Source organism: Astatotilapia calliptera, chromosome 2 (genome assembly GCF_900246225.1).
Source record: "Astatotilapia calliptera chromosome 2, fAstCal1.2, whole genome shotgun sequence".
NCBI classification, from domain to species: domain Eukaryota; kingdom Metazoa; phylum Chordata; class Actinopteri; order Cichliformes; family Cichlidae; genus Astatotilapia; species Astatotilapia calliptera.
Window position 1 is genome coordinate 29,694,191 of NC_039303.1, and position 13,391 is coordinate 29,707,581.

Sequence of the window (13,391 nt, forward strand, 5' to 3'; positions counted from 1 at the left end):
ATGATTATTTTAATGCAATTGCCTAATTTCGCCTCACCTATTGGATAATCCTTACGACTCCCTGTCGTTTTTTAAGATAATGGAAGTGCTGGCACGTGGTATTGGTGAGGCATCTTAGTCGTTTTGAGTGATGTCCTTCTATTTGTATTGTAAATGTGTTAGCAATGTTACCACTAAACATATTTTGTATTCCTGCCCACGATACCGACGTGGTTATTGGTCATCGAAGAGAGAATCGAGCACGCTGTTGTTATTGATGTGATTTTAAGACTTTTCCACTGTCCATGGTGCTGAAAAGCTCTTATTAAGGTATTTAACTATGCTCGGTTATCACAGGACACTGAAGCTCTTTAACTACTACATTACAGAGTTAGTGCTTGTGATGATGCCCTAGGATATTTTTCCCTTGTCACACGGATAGCCATTTGAATAAAACTTTTAATATATTAAATTACAAAAGTTTCTATTTAGTCGAATCTGTTTTTCCCCATTTCCTACTAAATGTAAGCGCTGAATGATCCTGTGGGTGTCAGTGTTACTATAAGGAAGTGCGAAATTCCACTCAGCCCCTTGTAATGTGTGCGTTGTCACCTCGGCCACAAAGAATATCAACGTTTGGGGTTTCGCCTGTGTATTTTTCTTTTCACGAAAACGGATGTCTGGAGTAAAATCTCAGGAAAACTGGATGATTACTAAGTGGAAAAATACGCGTGGATTTTATTACATATGATTTTTCCAAAGGACAAAGAGGCAGAATGATAACTTGGCCGTATCCTCTGGTTTTCGCCGCGCTCTTCTGTTGTGTGCAGGTGATTTTAGCTCAGATTAAATATTTGACTCCAGAGGATGTTAAAGTGGGAGCTATTATTGGAAATGTTGCGAAGGATCTGGGGCTCGATGTCGGTACATTGATAAGCAGGCGTTTTCGTATTGTGTCTGGAGCCCAGGGTACGCTGTTTGAGGTAAACCCGAACAATGGGGCGTTGTATGTTCACGAAAATGTGGACAGGGAACAGCTGTGCGATAGAAATGTTGCCTGTTTATTAGATCTAAAAATTGTTGTTGAAAACCCCCTTGAAGTCCACTATGTTACTGTTGAAATAATAGATACTAACGACAATAGACCCAGTTTTACTGAGAAAGAAAAGGTAATAGAAATAGCAGAGACCACACTGCCAGGAGCACGATTTCAGTTACCAGGCGCTCGTGACCGAGATGTTGGAGTAAATGCGGTGCAGATTTATAAACTCAGTCAAAACGATCATTTTCATCTTGAAATTCGAGACAGAGGGGAAGATAAAATCCCTTTCCTCGTACTGCAGAGAAACTTGGACAGAGAGCGGAAAACAAACCATAGCTTGATTTTAACCGCTATGGATGGGGGGACGCCGCCAAAATCCGCAAATCTGAGCCTTACTATAAAGGTTCTTGATAACAACGATAACAGACCAGTATTTTCTCAAGAGGTTTATTCCGTTACATTGCAAGAAAATGCCCCATTAGACAAGACTATAATCAAAGTCCAAGCAACAGATCTAGACGAGGGTATTAACGGGGACGTCGAGTATACTTTTGGGGGTGATATTACTTCCAGTGTGTTGCGACTATTTACTTTAGACAGACTCACGGGAGAAATTCGAGTTATCGGAGAAATTGATTATGAGACAGCCAGTGTTTACAATTTAGATGTCCAAGCCTCAGACAAAGGTCAGCCGCCGATGACGACTGACTGTAGAATTATAATAAAGATTCAAGATGTCAATGACAATAAACCAGAAATAGAAGTGACTTCAATATCCAGCATAGTCCCAGAGGACTCAAAACAGGGTACCGTGGTCGCTCTCATTACTGTTACAGATGCTGATTCTGGTTTAAATAGCAAAGTCATATGTCATCTAACAGAAAATGTACCATTTGAATTAAAACCGTCATTTAAAGAAAACATGTACTCGTTAGTAACAAAAGAATCACTAGATAGGGAAACTGTGTCACATTATGACATTTCAATAACAGCTACAGACTGTGGTGAGCCGCCTCTTTCCACCTTTAAAAAGTTCAACATTCAGGTGTCAGATGTGAACGATAATATTCCGGAGTTCTCACATAATCCACTAGAATTATACTTGACGGAAAATAACGCGGCTGGCGCGTCAATATTCTCTGTCAGTGCATTTGATAAAGACTGCAATGAAAATGCAGCAATATCCTATCAAATACTCAGGGGGGGAGCTGGCCGCAATGTTATAGCATCCTTTGTGAATATACATCCCGAAAGCGGACAAATTACTGCGCTGAACAGTTTTGATTTTGAAACGCTGAAAACTTTCCAGTTCCAAGTTGTTGCCTCAGATTCTGGAACTCCGTCACTAAGCAACAACGTCACAGTCAACGTCTTCATCCTGGATCAGAACGACAACGCTCCAGTCATCCTGTATCCACTCAGCTCCAACGGTTCTGCTCAAGGTGTGGAGGAGATTCCCCGAAACGTCAACGCAGGACACTTGGTGACTAAAGTCAGAGCCTATGACGCTGATATAGGATATAACGGCTGGTTGCTCTTTTCCCTCCAGGAAGTTACTGACCACAGTCTCTTTGCTTTGGACCGCTATACAGGACAGATCAGAACACTTCGCTCATTCACAGAGACAGACGAGGCTGAGCATAAACTGCTCATACTGGTCAAAGACAACGGCAACGTTTCTCTCTCAGCAACAGCTACTGTGATTGTCAAACTTGTGGAGCCCAAAGAGGCTTTTGCAGCTTCTGATGTTAAAAGTGCAGCAAAAGATGTTGAGAACAGTAATGTCATATTTTACCTCATGATATCTTTGGGCGCAGTTTCTGTACTTTTTCTCATCAGCATCATCGTGCTGATTGCGATGCAGTGCTCCAAATCCACAGACTATACTTCTAAATATCTGCCAGAGACTAATTATGATGGGACACTGTGTCACAGCATCCAGTACAGATCAGGGGAGAAGCGGTACATGCTAGTTGGACCCAGAATGAGTATAGGATCTACTATAGTACCAGGAAGCCATGCAAATACTCTCGTGCTTCCTGATAGGAGACGTCCTTCTGAAGAGGTAAGACCTTAACACCCTTTTGTAAAAGCATTTTCCCTTTCCGTTATCGGCTTGCTTTACAATATCAGTTATAATGGCAGCAAGTAGCATAATGGTGCAGTGGTTCGCGCTATTACTTCAAAGAAAGAAAGTTTGGGTTTGTCTGGCTGGGTGGAGTTTGTACGCTTCCCGAGCCACTCTGTTCAATGTGCTATGTTTTCTTGCTGTTTCTTTTTAGATCACATTCACTGATAAGCTAGAAAGCCATACATGTACAAATAATAATAATAATAGTAATAATAATAGTAATAATAATAATCGTTTGTAGTTTTGCGAACTATTCGCTGCCCTTGGTGCTGATTGTTTTTTTTTCCCTTTCTTTTTTTTTTTTCTTTGAGCATGTGTTGGGTGCCTTTACTGGCTCTCTTGGTAGTTGTTTATATGTCACTTTTTGCGATTAAAGTTCTGTGGGAGATCCTGTGATCGCTATCCATGGTGCCAAAAACTATCAGGCTATCAGGTGAAGGAATGTTAAAGAAACACAATGATTGATTAATGACATTATCTGTTGGAGCAAGTTATCAGCAAGTTTTTATGGGGTAAATCGAGAGAAACAGGGAAGAGACAAGAAAATGTTAAAATACTAAATTTATATTTGTTGTTCGAGAGCCAGTCAACTTTAATTCAGTTCTCAAGCCTAAAAGAGGATTCAATCAATGGGAAAAAGAAAAAAAAAAAAACAGCATATGAGGTTCTTTCTCAGCACAGCCTCTGGGTGTCACTATGAAATCAGAAAACCTTTAAGAACATTGTCCCTCCCCTTGCAAACCCTTTGTCTGAGCTGAGCAAAGCACTTGGACCAAATATACCAGCCGACAAAACCCTGTTGTTGGTTTTGTAAATATGTGGCGGTAAGCGAGTCGGTTATTGCTCTTGGCATTAACAGCTCCTGTGGATTTATATGCTGTTGAAAAATGATGGAGACTCCAACAAGTCACTACTCCCGGTTTGCCTTTTATTTGGCGTTGATGCTATTTTCCGGAAGAGAAGCTTTGGCTCAAATAAGATATTCTGTTGCAGAGGAGGTGGACGATGGCACTGTTGTTGGAAATGTTGCGAAGGATCTCGGGCTTGATGTAACCTCTTTGGGTGACCGACGGTTCCGTGTTGTCTCTGGAAGTGAGGACAGTATTTTTGAGGTAAACCAGAATAGTGGGGCATTGTATGTCAGTAATCATATCGATAGAGAGGAACTCTGTCAGGGCAGCGGTGCTTGCCGCATGGAGGTAAAAATTCTTGTAGAGAACCCTTTGGAAATACACTACATAATCGTAGAAATTACTGACATAAATGATAATTCTCCTAGTTTTCCTGCAAGAGAGCAGACATTTGAAATAGCTGAACAAACACTGCCAGGGAAGAGATTTCAGCTGCACACTGCTCGCGATCCCGATGCTGGATTAAACTCTATTCGTACATATACTATAACCTCAAATGAACATTTTGAAGTAAATATCCGTCAAAGTGATGCAGGAAAGGTACCGTTTTTAGTGCTTAAGAAATCACTAGATAGAGAACAAAATAATGAACACAAGCTAGTGATGACAGCTGTCGATGGAGGAAAACCTCCAAGATCAGGCACATTAAATGTTACCATAACTGTTCTGGACAGTAATGACAATCGTCCAATATTTAGTCAGGAGATTTATCACTTGTCTATAAAAGAAAACATACCCGTCGGTGCATCAGTATTTAGAATGAATGCGACAGATTATGATGACGGTACTAATGGAGAAGTTGAATATACTCTCGGAAAAACTTTATGGCAGAAAGTTTATGATATTTTTGAACTGGACAAAATAAGTGGAGAAATTACGGTCAAAGGAGTAGTGGACTATGAAGAAAACAACGTGTATGAACTGGATGTTGAGGTATCGGATAAAGGAACGCCTCCATTGATGGGCGAGTGTAGACTAATTATAAAAGTACTAGATGTCAACGATAACCCGCCTGAAATCGAAGTTACATCACTTTCAAACACAGTGCCTGAAGATTCCAAGCTTGGCACCGTTATTTCACTTCTTAGTGTGAAAGACAAAGACTTCGGTGTGAATGGAAAAATAATATCAAGCATTATTAATGAAGTCCCTTTTGAATTAAAACCTTCTTATAAGGAAAACACATACTCAGTGGTAACTAAGGATGTTTTGGATCGAGAGGTGGTGTCCCATTATGAAATAACAATAAAAGCCACCGACTGCGGTGAACCTCCACTATCTACTTTTAAAACTCTGCGCATTGAGATATCAGACGTAAATGACAACAGTCCACATTTCAAACAAAATCCTTTAGAGTTTTATCTCGTAGAAAACAACGCTGCTGGAAAGTCTATATTTTCTGTAAGCGCTTCAGACAATGACTTAAATGACAATGCAGCCATTTCATATCACATTATGAGAGAGGGGAGCCAAAATGACGTTATGTCATCCCTGAATATAAACAGTGATAATGGACAAATCACTGCGCTGAAAAGTTTTGACTTTGAAACGCTGAAAACTTTCCAGTTCCAAGTCGTTGCCTCAGATTCTGGAACTCCGTCATTAAGCAACAACGTCACAGTCAACGTCTTCATTCTGGATCAGAACGACAACGCTCCAGTCATCCTGTATCCACTCAGCTCCAACGGCTCTGCTCAAGGTGTGGAGGAGATTCCCCGAAACGTCAACGCAGGACACTTGGTGACTAAAGTCAGAGCCTATGACGCTGATATAGGATATAACGGCTGGTTGCTCTTTTCACTGCAGGAAGTGACTGACCACAGTCTCTTTGCTTTGGACCGCTATACAGGACAGATCAGAACACTTCGCTCATTCACAGAGACAGACGAGGCTGAGCATAAACTGCTCATACTGGTCAAAGACAACGGCAACGTTTCCCTCTCAGCAACAGCTACTGTGATTGTCAAACTTGTGGAGCCCAAAGAGGCTTTTGCAGCTTCTGATGTTAAAAGTGCAGCAAAAGATGATGAGGACAGTAATGTCACATTTTACCTCATGGTAACTTTGGGAGCAGTTTCTGTGCTTTTTCTCGTCAGTATTTTCGTGCTGATTGCAATGCAGTGCTCCAAATCCACAGACTATACTTCTAAATATCTGCCAGAGACTAATTATGATGGGACACTGTGTCACAGCATCCAGTACAGATCAGGAGAGAAGCGGTACATGCTAGTTGGACCCAGGATGAGTCTAGGATCTACTATAGTATCTGGCAGCCATGCAAATACTCTAGTGCTTCCTGATAGGAGACGTCCTTCTGAAGAGGTAAGACGTTGCCCATCATTTTTTAATTCGTTTAATTTCTATTTCACAAACAGACGCCCTGAAACAGTACTTACTGGGGCATTTTAACATCTATACCAATACAAATACACGTTTCCTTTTAATTATTTTGGTCTCAGCTTTTGAGAAGTTTCCCTTACAAAGTTGAAAAAAAGTTAAGAAATGTATAGTTGTGACGCGTGGGTCTTACACGTTCCCAGCTTTAAATTTAGAATTAGTCAATTTATGGGCAGTATACATCAGCTTTGTTGTTTTAACACACATCTACATTCGCTGTGTAAAACAAACTCTGTATAACTACTTGATGCCCATTGCGATCAAAGTATGTCAACATGAAATTCATCCCTATAGAATTAATCTGAGTACTATCAGATCCATGTTTCCTAATGCTTCTTCGATTGCATTAAGTTCTATGGCAGGAAAAAATAGTACAGTCGCTTTAATTTGTAAGGCGGAAAGAAAGCATATAGAGAAGACAAAATATATGTATCATATGAATCACGTTTTGTAACACATCTCCTCTGGGTGTCACTCTTACATCGGAAGAAAAAAATGACTCCGTCCCTCCTCTTTCAAGGCTTTTGTTTCAGATTGAGGAGGGGAAATCGCGTATTAAAACCAAACCCACCAGCTGATGGACGGTTTATATTTTAGAAATATGCTATAACCTGCTGTTTGTCGACTCAGGGAGCTTCTGTGTATGTAGGTACTGTTAAATAGCTATGAAGATCACTACAGGATCACGAACGATGAAGGGTTACTGGTTTGTTTTTCATGTGGCCGTATTGCTGCTTTTTGGGAAGGAGGCTTTTTCTCAGATACGATATACTGTTCCAGAGGAGGTTGCAGATGGAACTGTAGTTGGAAATATTGCGAAAGATCTGGGCCTTGACATCAATTCTTTGGCTGATCGACGTTTTCGTGTTGTGTCTGGAAATACGGATGCCTTTTTTGAGGTAAACCAGGACAATGGGGCTCTCTATGTTCGCAAGAAAATCGACAGAGAGGTTCTCTGTCAAGGAAGTGGCGCATGCTTACTGGAGCTTAAAATTCTTGTTGAAAACCCACTGGAAATGCATTATGTAGTTGTGGAAATTACTGATGTAAATGATCATTCTCCTAATTTCTCCGAAAGAAATCAGAGATTTGAAATAGCCGAACATACACTGCCGGGAAGGCGGTTCCAGCTACACACCGCTCGTGATCCTGATGCAGGACTTAATTCCATTCATACCTACACCTTAACACCAAATGATCATTTTGAATTAGATGTCCGCCAAAGTGACGAGGACAAAATACCATTTTTAGTCCTAAAAAAGTCGCTGGACAGAGAGCAAAAATGCAACCATTCGCTTGTGGTTACAGCAGTTGATGGGGCTAAACCTCCAAGATCCGGAACCCTAAATGTTACAGTTATTGTTCTAGACAGTAATGACAATCGCCCAATGTTTAGTAAGGATATTTATGAAATTTCAGTCCCAGAAAACGTTTTGGTTGGCACCAAAATATTTAAAATTAATGCGACAGATCCAGATGAAAACTTAAATGGAGCAGTTGAATATAGCCTTGGAAAAACTCTAAAGAAGAAAGTGTATGATATATTTGAACTGGACAAGTTAAGTGGGGAGATTATAGTAGAGGGATTGATTGACTATGAAGAAAATGACGTTTACAAACTTGATATTGAGGCGTCCGATAAAGGAACACCCCCACTGACGGGTGAGTGCAGAGTCATCATAAAAATCACAGATGTTAATGACAATCCACCAGAAATAGAAATCACGTCACTATCAAATTCAGTATCCGAGGACTCCAAGCCTGGCACAGTTATTTCTCTACTCAGTGTAACAGATAGAGATTCCGGAGTGAACGGAAATATTATTACAAGCATAATCTCAGACGTGCCTTTTGAATTAAAGCCTTCGTATAAGGAAAATATATATTCAGTTGTAACCAAGGGACTTTTAGATCGAGAAAAAGTGTCTTATTATGAAATAACAATGAAAGCCACGGATTGTGGTGAGCCTCCACTATCTACTTTTAAAACCCTTAGCATTCAAATATCAGATGTAAACGATAACATCCCACAATTCTCGCAGAATCCACTACAGGTTTACCTGTCAGAAAACAACGTTGCTGGAAAGCCAATATTTTCAGTAAGCGCGACGGATAAAGACTTGAACGACAATGCAGCCATTTCATATCACGTTGTGAGAGAAGGGAGTAAAAATGATATAATGTCTTTCCTAAGTGTGAATTCAGACAATGGACAAATCACTGCGCTGAAAAGTTTTGATTTTGAAACGCTGAAAACTTTCCAGTTCCAAGTTGTTGCCTCAGATTCTGGAACTCCGTCACTAAGCAACAACGTCACAGTCAACGTCTTCATCCTGGATCAGAACGACAACGCTCCAGTCATCCTGTATCCACTCAGCTCCAACGGTTCTGCTCAAGGTGTGGAGGAGATTCCCCGAAACGTCAACGCAGGACACTTGGTGACTAAAGTCAGAGCCTATGACGCTGATATAGGATATAACGGCTGGTTGCTCTTTTCACTGCAGGAAGTTACTGACCACGGTCTCTTTGCTTTGGACCGCTATACAGGACAGATCAGAACACTTCGCTCATTCACAGAGACAGACGATGATGAGCATAAACTGCTCATACTGGTCAAAGACAACGGCAACTTTTCTCTCTCAGCAACAGCTACTGTGATTGTCAAGCTTGTGGAGCCCAAAGAGGCTTTTGCAGCTTCTGATGTTAAAAGTGCAGCAAAAGATGATGAGGACAGTAATGTCATATTTTACCTCATGATAACTTTGGGCGCAGTTTCTGTGCTTTTTCTCGTCAGCATCATCGTGCTGATTGCAATGCAGTGCTCCAAATCCACAGACTATACTTCTAAATATCTGCCAGAGACTAATTATGATGGGACACTGTGCCACAGCATCCAGTATAGATCAGGAGAGAAGCGGTACATGCTCGTTGGACCCAGAATGAGTATAGGATCTACTATAGTCCCGGGTAGCCATGCAAACACATTAGTTCTACCCGACAGGCGGAGAGCATCTGAAGAGGTAAGACCTTAACACCCTTTTGTAAAAGCATTTTCCCTTTCCGTTTTCGGCTTGCTTTACAATATCAGTTATAATGGCAGCAAGTAGCATAATGGTGCAGTGGGTCACGCTATTACTTCAAAGCAAGAACCTTTGGGTTCGTCTGGCTGGGTGGAGTTTGTACGCTTCCCGAGCCACTCTGTTCAATGTGCTAAACACCAGCTGTTTTCGTGCTGTTTTTTAGATCATATTCACTGATAAATTATAAAGCCATAATAACAATAACAATAACAATAACAATCCTTTGTGGTTTTGCGAACTATTCGCTGCCCTTGGTGCTGATTGTTTATTTTTTCCCTTTCTTTTTATTTCTTTGAGCATGTGTTGGGAGCCTTTACTGTCTCTCTTGGTAGTTGTTTATATGCTACTTTTTGGAATTAAAGTTATGTGGGAGAGCCTGTGATCGCTATCCATGGTTCCAAAAAACTATCAGGCTATCAGGTGAAGGAATGTTAAAGAAACACAATGATTGATTAATGCCATTATTTGTTGGAGCAAGTTATCAGCAAGTTTTTATGGGGTAAACCGAGAGAAAGAGGGAAGAGACTAGAACAATGTTAAATTACTAAATTTCTATTGGTTGTTCGAGATCCAGTCAACTTTAATTCAGTTCTTAGCTTGTAGCTTGTTCTCAGTAGCAGTGTTACTCATCTAGTCACACTCAGGTTATACAATTGCTGCATGTGTTACCGTTTCCTTGAAATCACACTACAGCAAAACAGTCATCATTATGACGTAGTATATGTCCCGCTTTGCATTGTGGTGTTTTTGAAAATGAAGTACTTTAAAACATGATTACATTTTCATTTTTTACTGTAGTTACCTTTGAGACGGTTTTAATTACCAATACTATTACCAATATTATAGCTAAGCTGCAATAACCAGAATAGTTTCTTGTGAATAGGAGAACAGTTTTTGATATTACTATGTTACATTTTCTGGTTACGTTTGTCAACCTCCGCTTTCTGTTGGTGTTACAATTACAGGTATCTTTGGTAACGAGAGCAGCTATGTCAAGAGCAGCTATCGCTGTCTGTAGTGCTGAACTATACTGTGGCGCGTTGCCGGTTCCATTCAAAGTAGGGTGTTAGATTAATATACTGTTATGTAAAAGCAGAAAAATTAAATCTTTCTTCAGTACTATTAAAAAATGAATACAAAATTCAACTGGTGAAATTCAGGGGAAAGAAATACCTCACGTATCCTTAAGTAAGTGGATAGAACTCTTTTATCGCTATTGTCCTCAGTGACAAATTTTGCACATAAAATACATACCTATACTGGTCCTTACTTAAAATCATCAGAAATAAACATACAGAGTTGTCCCCTTGGTGTCACTATAACATAAATGACCAGAAAACACAGTCCCTCCCCTAACAAAGCTTTTTGTCTGGTGGTTCACAGCAACGAATGCATAATATCTAAAAACGGGAGTCGGATGAGACCGTGAAGTAATCGCAAATATAATTATTATAGAAACAGATTCAGGTGTCATCGTGTGCAACTGGACAACAATGAGGAATGGAAGACCATATCGATGCTGTGAGTGCTTCTGGGTTGCTTTTTATTTGACACTGCTGCTGGTTTTCGGAAAGCGGGCTTTGGCTGATTTGAGATACTCTGTTCCGGAGGAGGTCAAAGAAGGAACTACTGTTGGAAATGTGGCCAAGGATCTTGGTATTGACAAAACCTCTTTGACTGATCGTCGGTTCCGTGTTGTTTCTGGATTTAAGGACGCGTTTTTCGAGGTAAACCCGGACAATGGGGCTTTACAGGTTCGTAAGAAAATCGACAGAGAAAAGCTTTGTCACGGTAGCGGTTCATGCCTCATTGAGCTAAAAATCCTTGTTGAAAATCCCCTGGAAATGCATCATATTGCTGTAGAAATTGCTGATGTAAATGATCACTCCCCCAGCTTTTCTGAAAAGGAGCAGACCTTTGAAATGGCCGAGCATACATCTCCGGGAACACGATTCCAGCTTCACCCGGCTCGTGATCCTGATGCTGGAATAAACTCTATCCGCATATACACACTAACGTCAAACGAGCATTTCGATATTGAGATTAGTCAAAGTGATGAGGACAAAATACCATTTCTAGTGCTGAAGACATCTTTAGACAGAGAACAAAAGAATGAACACTTGCTAACTGTAACAGCAGTTGATGGAGGTAAACCTCCAAAATCTGGCACGCTTAATGTATCCGTTATTGTTCTTGACAGTAATGATAATCGCCCGACATTCAGTCGGGAGACTTACCAAATTGAAATAAAAGAAAATGTCTCTGTTGGTGCTGTTGTTGCAACTGTAGCTGCTATAGACCCAGATGAAGGCACTAACGGGGAAATAGAATACAGCCTGAGCAAAACATTAGCGCGTAAAGTTTATCAGATATTTGAACTGGATAGTGTAAGTGGACAAATTACGCTAAAAGTAGCATTAGATTTTGAGGATTCTGAGATTTATAAACTAGACGTTGAAGCATCTGATAAAGGACAACCTCCATTAATCGGAAGGTGTAGAGTAATAATAAAGATACAAGACATTAATGATAATGCACCAGAAATAGAAGTCACGTCACTATCAAATACAGTAACCGAAGATTCAAAGCCTGGCACAGTTATTTCACTTATCAGTGTAACGGATAAAGACTCTGGACTTAATGGAAAAATAATTACACACATGACCGACAATGCACCTTTCGAATTAAAACCTTCTTACAAGGAAAACATATATTCCGTGGTCACGAAGGGAGTGTTAGATCGAGAAACTGTACCAGAATACGAAGTAATAATAACAGCTACAGACTGTGGTGAGCCTCCTTTATCGAGTTTTAAAACTCTTAGCATTCAGATAGCAGATGTAAATGACAACAGTCCACAATTCACCCAAAACCCATTACAGTGTTACCTGACAGAAAATAACTTCGCAGGTGCGCCAATATTTTCTGTGAGTGCGGTAGACCTCGATGCAAATGAAAACGCAGCTATTTCATATCATCTTCTGAGAGAAGGTGGTGAAAATTATGTAATATCTTTTCTAAATGTGAATTCAGATAATGGACAAATCACTGCGCTGAAAAGTTTTGATTTTGAATCGCTGAAAACTTTCCAGTTCCAAGTTGTTGCCTCAGATTCGGGAACTCCGCCACTAAGCAACAACGTCACAGTCAACGTCTTCATCCTGGATCAGAACGACAACGCTCCAGTCATCCTGTATCCACTCAGCTCCAACGGTTCTGCTCAAGGTGTGGAGGAGATTCCCCGAAACGTCAACGCAGGACACTTGGTGACTAAAGTCAGAGCCTATGACGCTGATATAGGATATAACGGCTGGTTGCTCTTTTCACTGCAGGAAGTGACTGACCACAGTCTCTTTGCTTTGGACCGCTATACAGGACAGATCAGAACACTTCGCTCATTCACAGAGACAGACGAGGCTGAGCATAAATTGCTCATACTGGTCAAAGACAACGGCAACGTTTCTCTCTCAGCAACAGCTACTGTGATTGTCAAACTTGTGGAGCCTAAAGAGGCTTTTGCAGCTTCTGATGTTAAAAGTGCAGCAAAAGATGATGAGGACAGTAATGTCATATTTTACCTCATGGTAACTTTGGGCGCAGTTTCTGTGCTTTTTCTCATCAGTATCATCGTTCTGATTGCAATGCAGTGCTCCAAATCCACAGACTATACTTCTAAATATCTGCCAGAGACTAATTATGATGGGACACTGTGTCACAGCATCCAGTACAGATCAGGAGAGAAGCGGTACATGCTCGTTGGACCCAGAATGAGTATAGGATCTACTATAGTCCCTGGAAGCCATGCAAATACATTGGTGATGCCAGATAGGAGGAGAACATCTGAGGAGGTA

The 13,391-nt window shown here is 40.6% G+C and overlaps 2 protein-coding genes and 1 pseudogene across 9 annotated transcripts in view; all 3 read left to right on the forward strand.

Moving 5' to 3' along the window:
- The window catches only part of LOC113037086 (protocadherin alpha-C2-like), a 208,589-nt gene that overhangs the window by 26,542 nt on the left and 168,656 nt on the right, over positions 1-13,391 (forward strand). The window contains exon 1 of one of the 8 annotated variants that reach the window (XM_026193988.1): positions 6,392-9,480. The exons of 5 other annotated variants lie outside the window; for them this stretch is intronic. In XM_026193988.1, the coding sequence (XP_026049773.1) occupies positions 7,126-9,480 (2,355 nt within the window). In that variant the 5' untranslated portion in view covers positions 6,392-7,125. 2 more of the 8 variants (XM_026194004.1, XM_026193995.1) reach the window with 2 other exon arrangements.
- On the forward strand, positions 10-3,805 carry LOC113037415 (protocadherin alpha-2-like). The gene has a single exon (XM_026194453.1). The coding sequence runs from the start codon at positions 756-758 to the stop codon at positions 3,096-3,098; it is 2,343 nt and encodes a 780-aa protein (XP_026050238.1). The 5' UTR covers positions 10-755; the 3' UTR covers positions 3,099-3,805.
- LOC113009175 (protocadherin alpha-3-like) lies at positions 3,879-7,109 on the forward strand (annotated as a pseudogene).

What these genes read in the sequence shown, in the direction of transcription:
- LOC113037415 (XM_026194453.1), top strand. Translation starts at nt 756, where the DNA reads ATGATAACTTGGCCGTATCCTCTGGTTTTCGCCGCGCTCTTCTGTTGT.